This window comes from Limanda limanda, chromosome 2, assembly GCF_963576545.1.
Source record: "Limanda limanda chromosome 2, fLimLim1.1, whole genome shotgun sequence".
NCBI classification, from domain to species: Eukaryota; Metazoa; Chordata; class Actinopteri; order Pleuronectiformes; family Pleuronectidae; genus Limanda; species Limanda limanda.
Window position 1 is genome coordinate 489,030 of NC_083637.1, and position 20,917 is coordinate 509,946.

Genomic DNA, 20,917 nt, shown 5'->3' on the forward strand with positions numbered 1-20,917 from the left:
TATCACTATTTTAAATGATCTGTTTTACAATAATATTATTTTATTCTATATTCCCAGACATATTATTATGACTCATTATTTCACGTCTTGGAACAGAAGCTGTAGATTATTGCTCGAGCAGTTCCATCACATGATGTATTCCTCTGTGTGTCGCCCCCTGTCGGCGCTGCGCGGCGGTGCAGCTCCTCCCTCTGCTCGGGGACACCTGCTCCATTTTGCCACGGACACCGGCGGAGCAGCAGCGGGACGCAGCGGGAGGTCTGCCGGCGGAGACGCTCGGTGCTCGGGGGAGAGTCGCGGTGCGAGCCGGGGTGCGAGCCGGGGCTCGGGGCTCGCTGCTCGGCCTGAAGCAGCTCGCGTCGCCCGGAGGCTCCAGCGGGTTTCACCTTCTTCTCCGGAGGAATCTCTCATCGAGCGGAGGAAGAGGAGGAGGAGGAGGAGGAAGAGGAGGCTCAGGTACCGGCTTTATTCTAATTGGTTTATTTATTACCAGCTTTATTCTGCGGTTTATCATAAGGCGGCTTTGTTGGATGTGCTCAGCGGCAGATGAGCCTCCGCCAGGCCGCGGTGAGGCTGCTGCTGTGCGGCCTGGCGGAGGCTGCAGCCGGGCTGCATCATCCAGGGGGGGGGGTGCGTGTATGTGCGTGTGGGTGCGTGTGTGTGTGAGGTTATGTAATGTGTGCGCAGAGGACGCATCTAGCTGTGCGTGTGTGTGTCTGCGTGCGTGCGTCGCAGCTATAATGTGGCTTTAACCCGGGTCAGCCTCCCGTGTCCCGGGTTAAACGCGGGGATGCGGCTGGCTCGGTCCGGCCTGCAGGCCGCGGCTCCATCTGTCCTTCCTCCACCTGGTTCCTCCACCTGGTCCCTCCAGCTTGTTCCTCCAGCTGGTTCCTCCACCTTGTTCCTCCACCTGGTTCCTCCACCTGGTTCCTCCAGCTTGTTCCTCCAGCTTGTTCCTCCACCTTGTTCCTCCACCTGGTTCCTCCACCTGGTTCCTCCACCTTGTTCCTCCAGCTGGTTCCTCCAGCTTGTTCCTCCACCTGGTTCCTCCACCTGGTTCCTCCAGCTTGTTCCTCCAGCTTGTTCCTCCAGCTTGTTCCTCCACCTGGTTCCTCCACCTGGTCCCTCCAGCTGGTTCCTCCAGCTTGTTCCTCCAGCTTGTTCCTCCACCTGGTTCCTCCAGCTTGTTCCTCCACCTGGTTCCTCCACCTGGTCCCTCCAGCTGGTTCCCCCAGCTTGTTCCTCCAGCTTGTTCCTCCACCTGGTTCCTCCAGCTTGTTCCTCCACCTGGTTCCTCCACCTGGTCCCTCCAGCTGGTTCCCCCAGCTTGTTCCTCAAGCTTGTTCCTCCAGCTTGTTCCTCCACCTGGTTCCTCCAGCTTGTTCCTCCACCTGGTCCCTCCACCTGGTTCCTCCACCTTCCACCAACCTCTCGTCCACAATCTCAATGAGCGATGGAAGATGTTGATGCTAATTATGAATCACAAACTCTAATTCATATACAAATAAGAACGTTTAGTCGTAAAGATCAGTTTTAACGTGAAGGTTTTTCACCTGAAATGTATCAATGAATAAAAACATAGTTAAACATGAGATGAAGTTTCATGTAAATCAGAAAAACAAACATTCAACTCCTGAGAACTTTCACATCTGGTTCCGTCTGAAGCTGAACGTCAGAACGGTTCCTCAGAGCAGGAGACGGGTTCTGGGTCCGGAGCCAACGGAACCTGGTTCTGTTGGTTCGGAGCTTTGGACCAATCACAGGAAGTAGAGACAGAATTAAACATTAGAAGAAGAAGAAGCAGCAGTCTTCACCTCCGACGATATGTCCACAAGGACGTTCAGTTGGTGCATTTGAACTAGTGTGGAGTACTGTAGTACTGTAGTACTGTGGAGGACTGTAGTACTGTGGAGTACTGTGGAGTACTGTAGTACTGTAGTACTGTAGTACTGTGGAGTACTGTGGAGTACTGTGGGACTGTAGTACTGTGGAGTACCTTACTACTGTGGAGTACTGTGGGACTTTAGTACTGTGGAGTACTGTGGAGTACCTTAGTACTGTGGAGTACCTTAGTACTGTGGAGTACCTTAGTACTGTGGAGTACTGTGGAGTACCTTAGTACTGTGGAGTACTGTGGAGAACCTTAGTACTGTGGAGTACCTTAGTACTGTGGAGTACTGTGGAGAACCTTAGTACTGTGGAGTACTTTAGTACTGTGGAGTACTGTGGAGTACCTTAGTACTGTGGAGTAACTTAGTACTGTGCAGTAACTTAGTACTGTGCAGTAACTTAGTACTGTGGAGTACTAGAGTACTGAACCTGCTAGTGATACATCATCATGTTACCGTGGCAACTAAATGAAGCTTCATTCATTTTCTCCATTCAAACAGAAAGACTACTACAACCCCCCCCACCACCACCTGACAACACGCACACTTCAGGCGCCGTCTTCAAACCAATCAGAGTCAAGTATAGGTAGACTCCGCCCACGTAGGTGATGACCACAGGACGTTTGTCAGACTCGATTCTTTAGACCATAAAGTACAAAGTGAAACCAGCAGATCAAAGGAAACATCAAACACATGAAGCTTCAGACTCAGAGAGAAAACGTCTTTATGAATTATTACAGTTTACTGTGGTTATTAAACAACCACCACAGTTACACCGCCTGAGGAACACGCCACTTTCTCCAAGTGCCCCCCCCATTAGTAGTGAAATGTCCAGAGCCTTCAGCCCCCCCCCCCCAGCAACCTCTGTCCTAATGGTTCCTAACTCGGATTTACAGATGTCACGACCACCTCTAACAGCAGCAGAAGCTCTAAATGTTTAAATTCTACGTGAAGCTGTGGGACGGATCCACTGATCTAGATTCTATAGATCTGTGATCTTTCCAAACACAAGTTCTCACCCTCTGGTTTATTGGCCGACAGCTCTGTGTGTTATTAATATGTTCCTTTCTATGTAGAGCTGCTTTTAATCATTTAAAAATATAATTCTGTTAAATTAAATAGATTGAGGACCCCACAGTTGTCTCTGAATTTAATTATCCTGCAGTTCAATAAAATGTGTTCCCACAGTCTGAGAGGGAAGAGGTTCCTCACGCTCACTTCCTGTTCCAGCAGCAGCAGAGCAGCACTGACATCACTTCCTGTTCCAGCAGCAGCAGAGTAGCACTGACATCACTTCCTGTTCCAGCAGCAGCAGAGCAGCACTGACATCACTTCCTGTTCCAACAGCAGCAGAGTAGCACTGTCTTTCCTTCATTAGTGACATCACTCAACTGCTGGCTGTCAATCATCAGAGAGTCTGTGTGTCAATCAAACAGACACGCCCCCAAACCTGAGGCTCTTTAAGCTCTGATATCCAACCACGACTCTGGTATGAGAGCACACAACACAACATGTCACCTCAACACAACATGTCACCTCAACACAACATGTCACCTCAACACAACATGTCACCTCAACACAACATGTCACCTCAACACAACATGTCACCTCAAAACAACATGTCACCTCAACACAACATGCCACCTCAACACAACATGTCACCTCAACACAACATGTCACCTCAACACAACATGTCACCTCAACACAACATGTCACCTCAACACAACATGTCACCTCAACACAACATGTCACCTCAACACAAAATGTCACCTCAACACAACATGTCACCTCAACACAACATGTCACCTCAACACAACATGTCACCTCAACACAACATGTCTCTGTTTCAGTGTGACCTTGCACAAGATGCTGAACCCTAAACTGCCTCTCATAGAACAACAAAGTGCTGCTCATAGATGCACTGTGTGAATGTTGTGTGTGTGAATGTGTGTGTGAATGTTGTGTGTGTGAATGTTGTATGTGTGAATGTGTGTGTGAATGTGAAACTGTAAAGAGCTTTGAGTCGTCAAGACTAGAAAAGAGCTTTTAATACAAAACCATTCACCAAACAAACTGAATCATGTTCGTTGAGATAAGAGCTGATGTTCTGTCAGCAACAGTGACAAGATCACACACACACACACACACACACAGACACACACACACACACACACAGACACACACACACGCTATCTGTGGCTGCATTCTGTTCTTCAGCGTCTGGATGTTTGTGATCGTTCGATTTTTCTCCGTTTTGTGAAACAGTGATGTCACAGCAGCACAAGTGTGTGTGTGTCTGTGTGTGTGTGTGTGTGTGTGTGTGTGTGTGGGATTCAGATGAGTCATGCTGCTGGTGCTGCATCATGACCACGAGGGGGGCGGGTTCTGTGAATGATGCTGATAGGTGGAATGCTCCTCACACAGATTCCTCCCCTGTCGGGTGTGAGATGCACGACAGATGACAAGTTGCTCCTCGACCAATCACTGTCCGTCTTTCACAACATGTGCTCGCAGCTCACTTCCTGGGACAAGGACAAGAGTGTAAACACAGAGTCTGATGCTTCTGTCTTCTCTGGTTTCCACCTTGTCGCTCCAGCAACGTCATTACATTCATAAACCTGTTGTCACCTCCTGCACAGAGCTGTGCTCCCATTGGTCGACAAGCCCATCACAGGCAAACAAATCATGAGCGCGTACATAAAAGGGGCGGGGTTTACTGTTTGGCCAATCACAGATATGGAGAAGTTTGACTGACAGTGGATCCTCATACTTCACCACGAGGATCCACCTGATGTTTAATACAAATCAGAGGAGAACAAACATCCAGAACCCAAGAAGATGTTTTCACAGCAGCTCGACGGGATCCTCTCGGAACACTGACGTCACGTTTCAAATGAGTTGATTGGTCAGTGGGCGGAGCTTCTATGGTATTACTAATCTGTAAACTTCAGACTGTGATCGTAAAACTGAACAAATGGACGTAGAGTCCCACAGGTTCAACAGAATCACATGAAGTATCTTTAGCATTCGTAGGTTTGCTAACGGGCTAATCCATCTCAGCCTCTGTGGAGCTGCAGAGGAAGAAGATGAGAACAGAGGTGGAGGTGAAACTGGGCTGTGGCTCACTAGTAGGGGTGTCACGATACCAAAAATTCACTAGTCGGTGCCAATACCAGTAAAATAACACGATTCTCGATGCCAATTTCGATACCACGGTAAAAAAAAAGTGCATTCTTTGGATGTTGTTAATGTCATATACGGTAGTTCAATGTGCTTGCGCATATACTGAGGGTTATACGGTAGTTGGGAACGCATGTGAGTGACGCTTTGTTGTGAGACACGTTATGCATTAAATGATAATACCACGGTCATCTGCCTCACGCCGGGTTTACACCGGACGCTGAAGCGACGCCAAAGCGACGCGTCAGCGCAGCACCAAGCCTTAGATAACAGCTGGCTCCCATCCACTCCCATGTGAAACCTTTGTGCGGGTCCCCACCGCTTCAGCTTCCGGTGTAAATAACCAAGTGCTGGCGTGCTAAGGATTAGCGCGGCGGCGTTGCTTCCGTGTCCGGTGTAAACCCGGCGTCAAACGCAAAATACTTCCATACACGACTCTTTGTGCCTTTTTAATAAACAAGTCGAGGTGGAGCGAACGCTGCAGCCGCAGTTGCCGTCTTGGTTTTCTGAATGTAAACGTGGACTGATGCTAATGCTAAGTTGCTAACAGCTGCTGGCATCGAAGCTCACGGTGCCTACGGTGCTTCAAAAAATGGGCATCGTCTGTGTTTTGTTATCTTAGTATCGACAGGTATCGTAAGTATTGGTTCTCGTGACATCCCTACTCAGGAGGGAGAGCGGGTGGTCCACCACCCAGAGCGTTGGGGGTTTGATCCCTGGACTGCATGCTGAGGTATCTGCACTGCCCCTGGTGGCTGTGTGTGATAGTGCATGGATCCATGCAGTAGATTCATCTCTGCTGGAGCCTCTAGATTTTAAACTACAGATCTAATACCTCCCCCCCCCCCCAGGTTAAAAGGACAGAATAACCGGGAACAGCTCAACGTGTGAGTGACATGTAGAGTGAAGCTGTTAAATGAATCTACCATCATCGACCGTCTCCACGGCAACAAACCGTGATCCCTGGATTAACAAAGACCAGAAGAGAATCTTCGTTAAAACACTTTGTTCCAGATAAACTGATGACTACGAGGGGGGGTGGGGGGGGTGGGGAGGGTGGGGGGTGGGGTCTCTCAAGTCAGGAGCGTAGTGATGATGTCACAGACCGCAGCTCCGTCACTTGTGCTTCGTGACAAACGTCCACTGAGGCGTAAAAACTGGGTCAGGAGCTGCAGTCATGGCAACGGGATCAGCAGGTCACCGAGGGAGGAAGCTCTCTGCAGCTGAGGCATGCTGGGAAATGTAGTCTTTCCATGCTGAAGTCAGCAGCAAGTCGGCCATGTTTCTTTCCCCGGCTGCTTCACTCAATCATCAACGGACGTGAACTGATCCTTTAACTGATCATTTCTACCTGATGCAGAAAAAGAAACTGATTAAAAGTTTAATGATTTTTTTCATCCTTTCAACCTCAAGATGAAAATAATACTTTAATTTCCTGAACCGAAATAATTTGAGCTCATTGTACTTTAACTGTTTTTTTCTACTTCACATTAAGATTTTAATTAAAGTGAAAAATGATTTGAAGTAAAAATATATTATTGCAGATAAAAATAAATAAATCTCCCAAATGAAAATAATAGAAATAGCACTAATATAATCCAATAAAAAATATAAATACATATGTTGTACTTTTAGTGATATTGAAGGTTTCCAGAAGTGCTCTCTGTAACATGATGCTTAACGTTCTCCTCCCTCAGGTTCTCAGCAGCAATGCTGCAGTGAGCATGCTCAGGGTGCTGATCGTTACCATGGCGATCTTTGGCGGCGGCCAGACGTGTGGCGGTCAGGAGAACTGCTCGGCCAACAGCGAGTCCAAGGATTACTGTTACTCTGCTCGTATCCGCAGCACGGTGCTGCAGGGCCTGTCGTTCGGGGGCGTGCCCACCGTGCTCGCCCTGGACTTCATGTGCTTCCTGGTGAGTCACGCCCGCCACTCCACACGCACCAAAACAGTGTTGCATTCTGGGAACTGCTGTTTTGTTGTTGCCATCGACAGTGAAGGTCGACATTTCGTTGTATTGTGTTTCTGTGACCTTTGACCTCTCGGCCACCAGGAGAGGTCTAACAGGAAGTCTCCGTCTTTCTCTCCAGGTGCTGCTCTTCGTCTTCTCTATCCTGCGGAAGGTGGCGTGGGACTATGGCCGCCTGGCGCTGGTCACCGACGCCGACAGGTAAACAGCTTTCACGATTCCAAATGTGTGGAGGTCAGAAACAGTTCTGGACCTCATAAAGGTCTCGTGGTCCAGATCCCTCTTCAGTGGTGTCCGTCCATCTCAGAAGACAAGTTGTTAGTTCAGACCTTCTTTCAGTTATTTAGAACATTAGTCCTTTAGATCCTCGGTGCTCTACTCAGTTAGTCCTTCAGTCCTTCAGACCTCTACTCAGTCAGTCCTTCAGACCTCTACTCAGTTTGTCCTTCAGTCCTTCAGACCTCTACTCAGTTTGTCCTTCAGTCCTTCAGACCTCTACTCAGTTAGTCCTTCAGTCCTTCAGTCCTTCAGTCCTTCAGTCCTTCATCCTGTTTGTCCTTTAGATCCTCGGTGCTCTACTCAGTTAGTCCTTCAGTCCTTCAGACCTCTACTCAGTTAGTCCTTCAGTCCTTCAGTCCTTCAGACCTCTACTCAGTTAGTCCTTCAGTCCTTCAGACCTCTACTCAGTCAGTCCTTCAGTCCTTCAGACCTCTACTCAGTTAGTCCTTCAGTCCTTCAGACCTCTACTCAGTTAGTCCTTCAGTCCTTCAGACCTCTACTCAGTTAGTCCTTCAGACCTCTACTCAGTTAGTCCTTCAGTCCTTCAGACCTCTACTCAGTCAGTCCTTCAGTCCTTCAGACCTGTACTCAGTTAGTCCTTCAGTCCTTCAGACCTCTACTCAGTCAGTCCTTCAGTCCTTCAGACCTCTACTCAGTTAGTCCTTCAGTCCTTCAGACCTGTACTCAGTTAGTCCTTCAGTCCTTCAGACCTCTACTCAGTTAGTCCTTCAGTCCTTCAGACCTCTACTCAGTTAGTCCTTCAGTCCTTCAGACCTCTACTCAGTTAGTCCTTCAGTCCTTCAGACCTGTACTCAGTTAGTCCTTCAGACCTTCAGACCTGTACTCAGTTAGTCCTTCAGTCCTTCAGACCTCTACTCAGTTAGTCCTTCAGACCTCTACTCAGTCAGTCCTTCAGACCTCTACTAAGTTAGTCCTTCAGTCCTTCAGACCTCTACTCAGTCAGTCCTTCAGTCCTTCAGACCTCTACTCAGTTTGGCCTTCAGTCCTTCAGACCTCTACTCAGTCAGTCCTTCAGACCTCTTCTCAGTTAGTCCTTCAGTCCTTCAGACCTCTACTCAGTTAGTCCTTCAGTCTTTCAGACCTCTACTCAGTTAGTCCTTCAGTCCTTCAGACCTCTACTCAGTTAGTCCTTCAGTCCTTCAGACCTGTACTCAGTTAGTCCTTCAGTCCTTCAGACCTCTAGTCAGTCAGTCCTTCAGACCTCTCCTCAGTTAGTCCTTCAGTCCTCCAGACCTGTACTCAGTCAGTCCTTCAGTCCTTCAGACCTCTACTCAGTCAGTCCTTCAGACCTCTCCTCAGTTAGTCCTTCAGTCCTTCAGATCTCTACTCAGTCAGTCCTTCAGTCCTTCAGACCTCTACTCAGTCAGTCCTTCAGTCCTTCAGACCTCTCCTCAGTTAGTCCTTCAGTCCTTCAGACCTTTACTCAGTTAGTCCTTCAGTCCTTCAGTCCTTCAGTCCTTCAGACCTCTACTCAGTCAGTCCTTCAGACCTCTCCTCAGTTAGTCCTTCAGTCCTTCAGACCTCTTCTCAGTCAGTCCTTCAGTCCTTCAGACCTCTACTCAGTCAGTCCTTCAGTCCTTCAGACCTCTTCTCAGTTAGTCCTTCAGTCCTTCAGACCTCTACTCAGTTAGTCCTTCAGTCCTTCAGACCTCTACTCAGTCAGTCCTTCAGTCCTTCAGACCTCTTCTCAGTTAGTCCTTCAGTCCTTCAGACCTCTACTCAGTTAGTCCTTCAGTCCTTCAGACCTCTACTCAGTTAGTCCTTCAGTCCTTCAGACCTCTACTCAGTTAGTCCTTCAGTCCTTCAGACCTGTACTCAGTCAGGTCTAATCTGACTGTTGTTGGATTCTTCTTCTGTATGAACCGTCAGAGTTTGTGTTGCTGTTGTGTTGCTGTTGTGTTGTCGTCCTCTCAGCCACATGTCTCTCTCACAGCAGCGTTTTGTTTTTCTGTTTCTCGTCCTGAAGACTAAAGAAGCGTTTCAGCAGCGTGGAGGAACGGGAATAGTATGTTGCTGCTTCCTCCGTGTTTGGTTTGTCTGCTAACATCTTCCTCTTCTTCTGGTTTCATTAACAGGGTTCTGCTCTCTGATTGGTGAACTAACAAACTCCTCCTCCTTCTTCCTTTCAGTGTGTGTGTGTGTGTGTGTGTGTTTGGGGGGTTATTTGTGCCACTCACCAAATGGATGTTGTGTATTAATGAAAAGCCAATCTTGTCACGAATGTAAGATTGACAGTGTAGAGTGGCTGCGCTGCCCCCTACAGGCAGGGATGAAATCCAACACACAACATTCAACTGAAGCACGTGTGTGTTTGTTGTGTTATTACAGATTAACAGAATACAAACTTTAGAGCAGATTATTTGATGTTTTGCTGCTTTCAGTCATGCACGGAGCTCCGGAGATTCTCCGATCTTTCTCCGGAGGACGTACATGAGTGATCGCAGACGAGTGACAGCCTCTGTGTTATCACATGATCACATGATCACATGATCACATTGTCACATGATCACATGATCACATGATCACATTGTCACATGATCACATGACCTCTGCGGCTGTACGTCACTTCCTCGTCTCACTCAGAGGAAAACGACTGCCGCTCTCTTACTGACAGTTTCGTTTCTTTATCCGTCATGAAAAGGCTCATCTGTGGCACCAGTAACCCCCCCCCCCCAGGATCTGGATCCGTTTCTGTAATGTGATGCTAACTGATGCTATGCTAACAGATTTGATGCTAACACTGCTCCACACTTCTCTCCACTTGAATGTTAACTCAGCCGAAGACGAGACAGAAATAACTATGAGCCGGTGAAAAGGTAACGGCTGTTTGTGTTGCTAGCTCAGTGACTTGTAACCACGTGACGTGCTAGTTAGCATGTTAGCTAATCCCACATGTGAGTTCCTAGTCATCATCAAAACTCAAGATGGCCGCTCAGAAAGATTTGTCCTGAGACGTGATGAAATGCTAACGTCCGTCTCCGAGTCTGAAGCAACACGCTAACATCAGGATCCACATCTGGACTGTTGGACAGCTCTGTCTGTCCTAGCATCTATTCTACTTCCTGTTAGCTCCCTCAGTGTCTCGTGTCGGAGGAGCTAGCCTCAGTCAGCGTGGAGGTCAAAGGTCACAGTGGCTACATGCTAACAGCTAACAGTCACCTGACTCCTTCCTGTGTGTCTCCACAGTGTTGCCTCGGCAATGCACTCAGAAACGCCCGACCGCTACGAGCGCCTCACGTCCGTCTCCAGCTCCGTGGACTTCGACCAGAGAGACAACGTAAGGACCTTCGTCACTTCTCCTCCTCTTCATCATCATCATCGGCTGATCACTGGCTGAGTGGAGACACACACTGATACAGATACTAGAGGGACACATTTCACATACAGATATTTGAACAAATATATATATATATATATATTACTTGAAATAAGAGTACAAATAATAGCCTTATGTAAAATATAAACATAAATGCACATCTTTACTGCTTCGTTTATTATGTCAAATTAAAGTTTTCATACCAGAAAACTGAAACAAGGAAACTGAAAGATTCGTCAACATTGAGATTATTGATCACGTAATGTTGATTTTTCAAACTAAAAAGACTTTTTCTTTTGTGTGGCTGTAATGAGCCTCCATGCCACTCTGGTGATGGTGCAGCGCCCTCTGGTGGTGCAGATGTAAACTGGAGAATAAGACGTTTGTAGTTTGATGTTCATAAAGTTGAACAACACTTGCTGCAGTGTCAGTCCGTCTCTTCATGTTGAGACGTTTTGTGTAAAGTGTGTGTTTGTTGTGTGTCGGACCAGTGAAAGTGGATTTAGCAGGTTTTCTGTTTTTAATCTGATAAATGATAATCCAGTTTAACACTGAGCAGGAGGTCAACCTGAGACCATGGGTCATCGGCTGAAGCTCCGCCCACACAAACACAAATGAAACAAAACAAAAACTGTCCTTAATCTGACTCAACTGTAAATGAGTAGAACATGTTTGTTTGAGATCTTCACTTTGTGCTTCATGTGCTCCGACCTGCAGGGCTTCTGCTCGTGGCTGACGGCCATCTTCAGAATCAAGTGAGTCAAAGGTTCAAGCTTCTCTTTCTCATCTGGAATCATCCGACCTGTGATTTATATGTAGCTCACTCGTTCTTACTTTGTGTTTTCAAACCTGTAGTTTTTAATCAAGGTAACGTTTCCTCTGGTGGCCTGTTGGTGGCGTCATATCCTCTTTGTGCATGAGTCAGCGTTTTGTTTGTCAGAGGATTAAAAAGTGACTTTTTATCCAGTTTGAAGTCACATTTGTTATGATGCATAACTCTGTGGTTGTGCCTGAGATGCCCCCTGGTGGCAGGAAGCTTCATGTTGTGTGTTTCAACGTTTCATTAGTGTCATGTTTGGATTGGTCCTCCTGCAGGGATGAGGAGATCAGAGAGAAGTGTGGGGAGGATGCTGTTCACTACCTTTCCTTCCAGCGCCACATCATCGGCCTGCTGGTCGTAGTGGGAGTCCTCTCCGTCGGCATCGTCCTGCCCGTCAACTTCTCTGGAGACCTGCTGGGTAAGACCACCTGCACCTCACCTGTGGGGGGGCAGTCAGTTCAAAGACATGTCTCTTTAAACGCAGCTCAGAGATTTCCTCAGCAGCCGGACAGAACCTGTGGACTCTGGAGCTGTCTCTCACTGTGTTCTCGTCTGGTTGGTTTTAGTCAGAATTATCAGTAAAGATGCGTTCCTAAGCCAAGGAGTACCAGGACCTCCTTCTGAAGAAGGTAACGACAGGTGCTCTGTGTGAGTCTGGTGGTAGACGTGGTTTTAGTAGAACCTGGATCAGTGTGGTCAGAACCTGTAGCTCTGTGTTTCAGTAGAGTCGTGATTCACTCGTCAGTCCGAACATGTGAAATGACCCAAAACTCCTGCTGCTACGGAAACTTAAAGTTTAGCTTGTTTTGTCCACTGTTGATTTCTGAAAGGAAAATATCATTTAAATTTCGAGCTTCACCTGAAGAAGAAATGAGCAGTTTCAGTTCTAACGTGTTTCCTGACTTCTTCTGGTCTTTGTTCCAGAAAACAACGCTTACAGCTTCGGACGCACCACGATAGCCAACCTTCAGTCTGGGTGAGTCCACAGTCACCGTGCTGGAGCTGCTAAGGAAGACGGGGGCTGCTGATTGGCCCAGATGTGACCATGTGATCATTGCTAGTTATCAGATCCAGAATATAATGGAAGAGTTTATGGCCTGTGAGCCTTTGGGAGATTTTAATGTTAAACATTCAAAGGAATAGTTGAGTTCCATGACAAGAGCTTAACAACAATTAAAGAATACGTCAAAGCAGAAAACTGGCGTTAATGGGATAAGTGTATGTTCAGCCTAGCTTAGCACAAAGACTTGAAGCAGAGGGAAACTGTTAGCATAGCTTAGCACAAAGACTTGAAGCAGAGGGAAACTGTCAGCATAGCTTAGCACAAAGACTTGAAGCAGAGGGAAACTGGCAGCATAGCTTAGCACAAAGACTTGAAGCAGAGGGAAACTGTCAGCATAGCTTAGCACAAAGACTTGAAGCAGAGGGAAACTGTTAGCTTGGCTCCAGCGTTTGAAAGTCTGTGGGTTTGAACTAACGATTTCAAGATGTTTTTAAATGAAATGACTGTTGTGTTCAGGACGAATCTGCTGTGGCTCCACACCTCGTTCGCCTTCATGTATCTGCTCCTGACCGTCTACAGCATGAGGAGACACACGTCCAAGATGCACTACAAGGAGGACGACCTGGTACGAGTCCTCAGGACACGGAGGAGACCACGTCTCACTCCTGCTGCTCCTCCAACTCTCACACGTGTTCACGGTTTAATCCCAGTTTTCTGTCTTGCAGGTGAAACGCACTTTATTCATTAACTGCATCTCTAAGTACGCTGAGGAGAGTCAGATCAAGCAGCACTTTGAGTAAGTTCATGGATCACATCGTCCTGTGGTGATGAGCAAACAGTACAGATGTATAATTATAGATTATATGACGACAGCAGGTTATAAGACACATCCATTCATAATGTGGAGCCCAACCCAGCTGGGTTTAACTAGACGGGTTAAAAGAACGCGGCATTATTCAAAATAAAAAGTTCGATATAGTTTTGTTGGTGAAGAAGAAGAAGAAGTTGTCCGTGACCCTTGAAGAGGCTTGAGCTGGTTCTGTGTGTTTGCAGACAGGCGTACGAGAACTGCACCGTGCTGGAGGCTCGGATCTGCTACAACGTGGCCAAGCTGATGTCTCTGAATGCAGAGAGGTGAGACAGACGAGCCCAGTGCATGCTGGGATACCACCAAACCTCTGCTTCTTCAGAGTCCTGCAGAACCTCCTGCAGAATCTTAATGTTTCTAAGCTTCCTTCAGTATCACAGGATCTGATCCCAGTGCAGCTGCTCTAAGGAGACGTGTGTTTGTGTTTCACAGGAAGAAGACGGAGCGCAGTAAGAAGTTCTTCACCGACCTGATGGCGAAGGAACACGTTCCCACCATGATCAACCCCAAACCCTGTGGACACCTGTGCTGCTGCGCCATCACCGGCTGCGAGGAGGTGACGCTCCAGCTTTTACATCTCAGATTCATGAAGAGAACATGTCTCAGTGAATCTGGACGGATCAGTTTCTAAACTTTTAGTTTGATTGTTTCGGTTCAGATCTGCAGGAGGAACAAGGTTCAGCTCATATTCATGTTCTTCAAAGTTTGATTTTAAACAAACGCTAACTTCCAAACAAAGTGACCAAAGTTTTTCATCCAACAAACATGATTTTCACATTTTCTGAAAGTTCTGTTCACTTTTAAGCAGAATGTGGACTGTAAATAAAGATGGTCGACACGTCTGCACTTCCTCCCATCGCACAAGAGTGAAGCTAAAACATCTCAGATAGGAAGGCTGCCATCTTGTGGCGATGACGTCATCTGCAGTCAGTCTGCAGAAGGAGGTTTATTATCAGTGCTGCTGTCAGCCATCATCTGGCGCCACCTGCAGGTCAAGGGCAGGTCACAGCTCCCAGATAGGAACATGCAGAACCTGACTGAGGATGAAAGTGTAACATGCTGATGTGTTGCGTGCAGGAGGAGGCGGTGAGCTTCTACACCAAGAGAGAGTCCAAACTGAAGGAGGAGTACAGGAAGGAGAAGGAGAAGGTGCACACCAAGCCGCTGGGCATGGCCTTCGTCACCTTCCAGAACGAGTCCATGACCGCCATGTGAGCCCCGCCCCCTGGTTGACCCCCTCTTAGTTCATGCATCATTTGTTTGTATTAAATGACATTAACATTGCTGTAACCCCGCCCCTTTCTGTGACCCCGCCCCTCCATCTGGTTCCACCTCCTCTCCGCAGTATTTTGAAAGATTTCAACGCCTGTCAGGTTCAGGGTTGTCGCTGTCGCCAGGAGCCGGCCTCCTCTCAGTTCAGCGACGTTCTTCACGTTCACAACTGGAGCGTTTCGTACGCACCTGACCCGCAGAACGTCCGCTGGTACGTCCACAAGCTCCTCCCACAAGCTCCGCCCACCTCACACCACACCCAACACACAACCCCCTCCGATCCGCTGACGCTGTGTGCTGGTTTGTTCCTGCAGGGAGCATCTGTCGCTGGGGGGGGTCTCCTGGTGGATCCGCTGCTTCATCATCAACTGCATCCTCTTCCTCCTGCTCTTCTTCCTCACCACACCTGCCATCATCATCTCCACAATGGACAAGTTCAACGTCACCAAACCCGTCGAGTATCTAAACGTAAGAACGCACCAGCAGCTGTTACAGGTCTGAGCAGAACCTCAGAGGCTCCGCCCACACTGATTCAATCTCAATCAGCTCTGTCCACACTAGCTCACCTGGAAACAGGAAACTTCTCATTCTATGCAACGCAACACTTCTTCTTCTTCACTGAGACCACCGCACCTGGCAGATTATTTTACTGGCTCAGTGGAAAAAGTTAATTTACTGATAAGATATTGAGTGAGTCTCAGTGTGTGTTGGTCCAGACGAATACACAACCCTGAAGTCTTCAAACTAACCAGCAGCGTTTACACAAGTCTCTGAATTAGAGGCTGTAAATAATCCGCTTGGCGTAACCATAGCAACAGTGATGAGTTTAGAAATGAAAACGTGTCTGTGTGGGCGGAGCCTGACTCTGACTCTCTCTCCAGAATCCCATCGTCACTCAGTTCTTCCCGACTCTGCTTCTCTGGGCGTTCTCCGCTCTGCTGCCGACCATCGTCTACTACTCAGCGTTCTTCGAGGCTCACTGGACCAGGTAACCTCCTCTTCATCATCTTCATCATCTTCATCATCTTCATCAGGGTCCGGACGGGAACATGACTTTACCACTGTGATGTTAAACTAGCACGGGCTCAGGTCAGGGGTCAAGACAAGTTTGAACCACATCTGCCTCGCATCGAATCTCAAGTCGTTCGTTAAGACTTACTTTGACCCTGATTTGACCTTTTGACCCAGATTTGACCTCTCATATGTTTGCAGGTCTGGAGAAAACAGGACAACGATGCACAAGTGTTACACCTTCCTGATCTTCATGGTGCTGCTGCTTCCTTCTCTGGGACTCAGCAGGTGAAGAAACGTTCAGACTGTGAGAATCTGACGTGACCTTTGACCTCTGGTGTCCGAACTAAAACCGTCTCTCTCTGTCTTTTTCAGTCTGGATGTTTTCTTCCGTTGGCTCTTCGATAGAAAGTTCTTGGCTGATGCTAAAGTCCGATTTGAGTGAGCCGTGAACATTTATACATTCAGGTTTTTCATTACACTGAAAATTGTTGTTGGATTTTCTGAACATAGTTAATATAAAACCTGTTATTTTGAAACAACCTTGCAGTGATTACTTCCTGTGGTTGATGAACTTGTTCCTCCAGGTGCGTCTTCCTTCCTGACAACGGAGCTTTCTTCGTGAATTATGTCATCGCCTCTGCGTTCATCGGGAACGCCATGGACCTGCTGAGGATCCCGGGGCTGCTCATGTACATGATCCGGCTGTGCCTGGCTCGCTCTGCGGCCGACCGCCGCAACGTCAAGAGGGTGAGCCCCCGTCTGTGGTCACGTCTGTCTGTTATCAACATGTCAGCCTCATGGGGGCGCTGCTGAGATTCTATACTGATGATGTCATGACGTGTGGTCCCTCCAGCACCAGGCCTATGAGTTCCAGTTCGGAGTGGCGTACGCCTGGATGATGAACGTCTTCACGGTGGTGATGGCGTACAGCATCACCTGCCCCATCATCGTGCCCTTCGGTCAGTCCTCACGCTGTCAGCAGCAGGATGAGTTTCACAGTATCAGTACTACAATACTGTCAAAGTACTGATGTACTGGTACTAGTACAATACTGTCAAAGTACTGATGTACTGGTACTAGTACAATACTGTCAATGTACTGATACTAGTACAATACTGTCAAAGTACTGATGTACTGATACTAGTACAATACTGTCAAAGTACTGATGTACTGGTACTAGTACAATACTGTCAAAGTACTGATGTACTGGTACTAGTACAATACTGTCAAAGTACTGATGTACTGGTACTAGTACAATACTGTCAAAGTACTGATGTACTGATACTAGTACAATACTGTCAAAGTACTGATGTACTGGTACTAGTACAATACTGTCAGAGTACTGAGTACTGATACTAGTACAATACTGTCAAAGTACTGATGTACTGGTACTAGGAACCAGTGCAATCAATCACATCAGAATCTAAGATCTCATGTTTTCTCTCTGAGTCTGAAGCTTCGTGTGTTTGTTCCACGTTTCATCTGATCTGTTCGTTTTGGTTTCACGTCATCACCTACGTGGGCGGAGTCTACCTATACTTGACTCTGATTGGTTTGTAGACGGCGTCTGACATCGTCGTTTTTGTCGGGGGGGGGGGAATATTTAAGCATTTGGCTGCAATGGTTACATCATGATGGTATCACTACCAGCATCAGCACCTTCAGGAGCAGTACTCCACAGTACTTCAGTGCTCCAGAGTACTCCACAGTACTTCAGTGCTCCAGAGTACTCCACAGTACTTCAGTGCTCCAGAGTACTCCACAGTACTACAGTGCTCCAGAGTACTCCACAGTACTACAGTGCTCCAGAGTACTCCACAGTACTTCAGTGCTCCAGAGTACTCCACAGTACTACAGTGCTCCAGAGTACTCCACAGTACTACAGTACTCCAACTAGTTCCAATGCACCAACAGAACCATGGTCCACTTTGATCCGGACCTGAACTCCTCTTCTGGTCTGAGGAACCTTTCACACCTGATGTTCAGCTTCAGACTGACCTGGAGAGATTGAAGCTCTGAAACACACCAGGTGTGAAAGTGACTCAACGAGGTCAGAATCCAGATCCAGTCTCTTTAGTCCAGGTCAGGTTGTATTGAGTTTGAGATCAGTCCATTCCTCAGGTTTTGTCAGGTCAGCAGTACCAGCTCTAATCAGAGTATATTAAAGCACCTGTGTGACTCACTGCCCCCCCCCCCTGCAGGTCTGATGTACATGCTGCTGAAGCACCTGGTGGACAGATACAACATGTACTACGCCTACCTGCCGTCCAAACTGGACAAGAAGATCCACTCGGGAGCCGTCACCCAGGTGGTGGCTGCACCCATCCTCTGCCTCTTCTGGCTTCTCTTCTTCTCTACTGTACGCACAGGTAAACATCGCCCCCTGCTGGACACACCGCTAGGACACATTTTCTACTCAATCAGTAACCTGATCAAAGCAGATAAATCCTGATCAAAATGAAAGGAATGCTCCATGATGAAGTGTCGTGATGGTTATGATTTGATTTAAAGTGCAAACTAATGCTAATGTGACAGGTTTTGAGACAGCGACCTCCATGTTCACTCTGGTGGTCCTGATCGTCACCATCGTGGTCTCTCTGTCCCACATCTGTTTCGGACACTTCAAGTACCTGAGTGCTCACAACTACAAGGTACAGCTGCTGAACACTGAGACTGAAACCAGAGGCAGTTGTTCAGGAAACTGTCTCACTCAGCGTCTTCTTCTTCTCAGATCGACACCAAGCAGGCGGACGCCGCCACGGTGGAGAACGGACGTCCAGCTCGTCCCTCGTCCTCGCCCGTCACCAAATCTCAGGTGAGGAGACGTTAGTAACTCAAGTGGGGGGTTTGGTTGAAGGAGTTTCAAATCTCCAGTTTATTGTAGTTACAGCACCTTGTCAGTAGGGGTGCTGCAGCCCCCTCAGCACCCCTACTCCCAGCTTTGGTGGTCCGATCAGATAATGATTAATCCTCAGGGTTTGATTATGATGCAAATGAGTCTGAATATTTTAAACTTCATGGTCGGTTGTGAGCTGTTGTGTCTCCCCTGCTTGTTGACCTGGTTCTTGGGTTTGATCTGGTCCGACAGCAGCAGCAGCAGCAGCAGCAGCAGCAGATGTACATCGCCCAGGTGCTCCAGGACCCCAACTCAGAGGAGCCGGGGGGGGGCAGCGGCGAGGAGGACCGCGGCTCGACCCAGGATGAGGAGCTGCTGAACGGAGGAAACAGCATCAACGAGGCGGATTTCCAGTCGGGGGAGGACAGTCTGATAGCCAACGAGGTCCGCCAGTAGCTGGAGGCGGAACCAAAGGGAGCAGGCGGAGCTAGCTGAGTCCTCAACCTCACGACATGTGGAGAATTAATGTGAATCACTGCACACACGCAGATCTACAACAAGACAGACACAGTTAGCTCCACCCCCTCTCTGCTCGAAGACTTGACCCTGATCTGTGACGCCGGCGCTGGGTCGCCAGGATCCAGTCCTGCTCGTCTGTGGAAACCTGGTGGACATCAAACTGTTTCGCAGGAAGTCACTGTACATAACCACAAAGCCAAAAGTTTTTCTTATTTTGTTTTGAGGACTGGGTTTATAATGTTGTGCCTGGGCTGGACTTTGTTTGTTCGTGCTGGTGTGTGGACTCGTCATCCCACCGCGGGTCGAGGGACGCCCACCAGGGGGCAGAGCTGACGCTGTCTATCTCCTCGGACTGGTAAACGCCAACAAACATCTTCTGCTGTTGCCGTCCTCCGGTATCGGAGAGCTAATAATTCGCCAATCTCTCGTAGTGGTAGAAGCTTTGCTTACGCAGACGCATCGCGGCCTCCTTCCCTTTTCACTTCCTCCTCTTTCTTTCTGTGGAACCCGCCTGTTGTTGGATTTTGCTCGAACACATGACCTGGAAGTTTTGGATTTTTTTGATCTGCCAAGCTTGTGCTGCATGTTGCTGTCTGCGTTGAAGATATCTCCACCAGACGATGTCATCCATCACAGGACTGAAGTGAAAGCACCTGATCTCAGTCCCAGCAGCACGCCGTCCGACCCGCTGAGGGAACCTGAAGCTTCTGGCTCCTCGGCCATCGAGCAACTGGATCAACACAAGGATTCCTTCCTTCCTCAGTTTGGATTTCACCTGAACTACCTTAACTAATGAATACAAGACGAAGGGAACGGGGATGTTTGTGTCTGTGTAGGTTTAGCATCGCGACTCTTCACTGGCGGCAGAACTTTGTGAAGACGCTCTGTTGTGACCCGGTGCAGCAGCGCTTCCCCACCGTGGATCCTCACACCTCACGCTGTCAGGAAGGACTCTCAAGGGAAAACGCTTTTTGTTTGTGTGTTTCGAAGTGAGCACTGTGTGTGTGTGTGTGTGTGTGTGTGTGTGTGTGTGTGTCTGTCCAGTAGCTAATCGTACACCAGCCTTCAGAATCAAAGGTTCATCAACATCACCATGGAACCAAAACGCCACGTTAGGCTAACATGAGCCATGTTTGACCCTAGAAGTCACTTGATGTTGAGTCTTTTCACCCTTTGGTCCGGGACGTCTTAGCCTAGCATAGAACAAAAGGTGCTTGTTGTACACGTTGTCTCTTCTTAGCATCTTTCAAAGGCTTCTTCGATATTAAGATTAAAATATTAGTGTATTGATCCAGTTAGCATAAAGGTTTACACCCCTGGCTCTAGTCGACAAAATCCAGTTGTCTCCTGTGTGGATGTGATGGCGAGCTAGCTTGCTAGCTTGCTAGCTACCAAAACCTGGAACACTTGACCCTTAAATCTGAGATGTTGACCGAAGGAGGATCTGTGTACAAAGAGTTAGAGCCTAAAATAGAGATCGATATCGTAGCTAATTAGCTGTGTCACAACGCTGCACTAGCATAACCTTCTCATCGATAGAGACATGACGGACAGTTCGCAGACTGTTAATGCGTTAAACACTGGAGCCAAAGTGCCCGTTACCGACCGAGCTAACGAACTAGCTAACTGTCATTCTACTTCTTTTCCTCTTTTGATGGAGCTAAACTCACTGTTTCCTGTCTTTGTGCTAAGCTAGGCTAAACATGTCCTGGACATAGATTAGAAAAATCTGTGATGTAGCTGAATTTAATTAAAAGGATATTGAATTATCAAACATCAAGAAAATGTTAACTACATAAATGTTCATCAGATGGAGAATTGACTGAAACGTTGTTGATACAGAATCTTTTGATTGTTGTCGTCACTTCCTTCCTGATCGGATATTAGGCTTCGTCCGATTGTTCATGTTGAGTCGATTGTCTCTTCTCAT

The 20,917-nt window shown here is 47.8% G+C and overlaps 1 protein-coding gene across 1 annotated transcript; it reads left to right on the top strand.

Annotated features, from left to right (window-relative positions):
- The first annotated feature begins 410 nt into the window (after positions 1 to 410).
- LOC132996121 (CSC1-like protein 2) lies at positions 411 to 19,961 on the top strand. The gene is made up of 24 exons (XM_061066447.1): positions 411 to 456; positions 6,767 to 6,985; positions 7,161 to 7,240; positions 9,306 to 9,344; positions 10,526 to 10,616; positions 11,373 to 11,410; positions 11,751 to 11,893; positions 12,400 to 12,451; positions 12,995 to 13,103; positions 13,204 to 13,274; positions 13,532 to 13,612; positions 13,779 to 13,902; positions 14,424 to 14,557; positions 14,692 to 14,829; positions 14,933 to 15,086; positions 15,500 to 15,606; positions 15,831 to 15,917; positions 16,005 to 16,070; positions 16,217 to 16,379; positions 16,486 to 16,591; positions 17,834 to 18,001; positions 18,168 to 18,283; positions 18,364 to 18,447; positions 18,721 to 19,961. Exons 2-24 carry the CDS (start codon positions 6,794 to 6,796, stop codon positions 18,922 to 18,924), a joined length of 2,547 nt encoding a protein of 848 aa, XP_060922430.1. The 5' UTR covers positions 411 to 456; positions 6,767 to 6,793; the 3' UTR covers positions 18,925 to 19,961.
- Positions 19,962 to 20,917: the final 956 nt, after the last annotated feature.

Coding starts and splice junctions, on each gene's coding strand:
- LOC132996121 (XM_061066447.1), top strand. CDS start 6,794: ATGCTCAGGGTGCTGATCGTTACCATGGCGATCTTTGGCGGCGGCCAG. Junction 14,830..14,932: donor GACCCGCAGAACGTCCGCTG/GTACGTCCACAA, acceptor TTGTTCCTGCAG/GGAGCATCTGTCGCTGGGGG. Junction 18,448..18,720: donor CGCCCGTCACCAAATCTCAG/GTGAGGAGACGT, acceptor CTGGTCCGACAG/CAGCAGCAGCAGCAGCAGCA.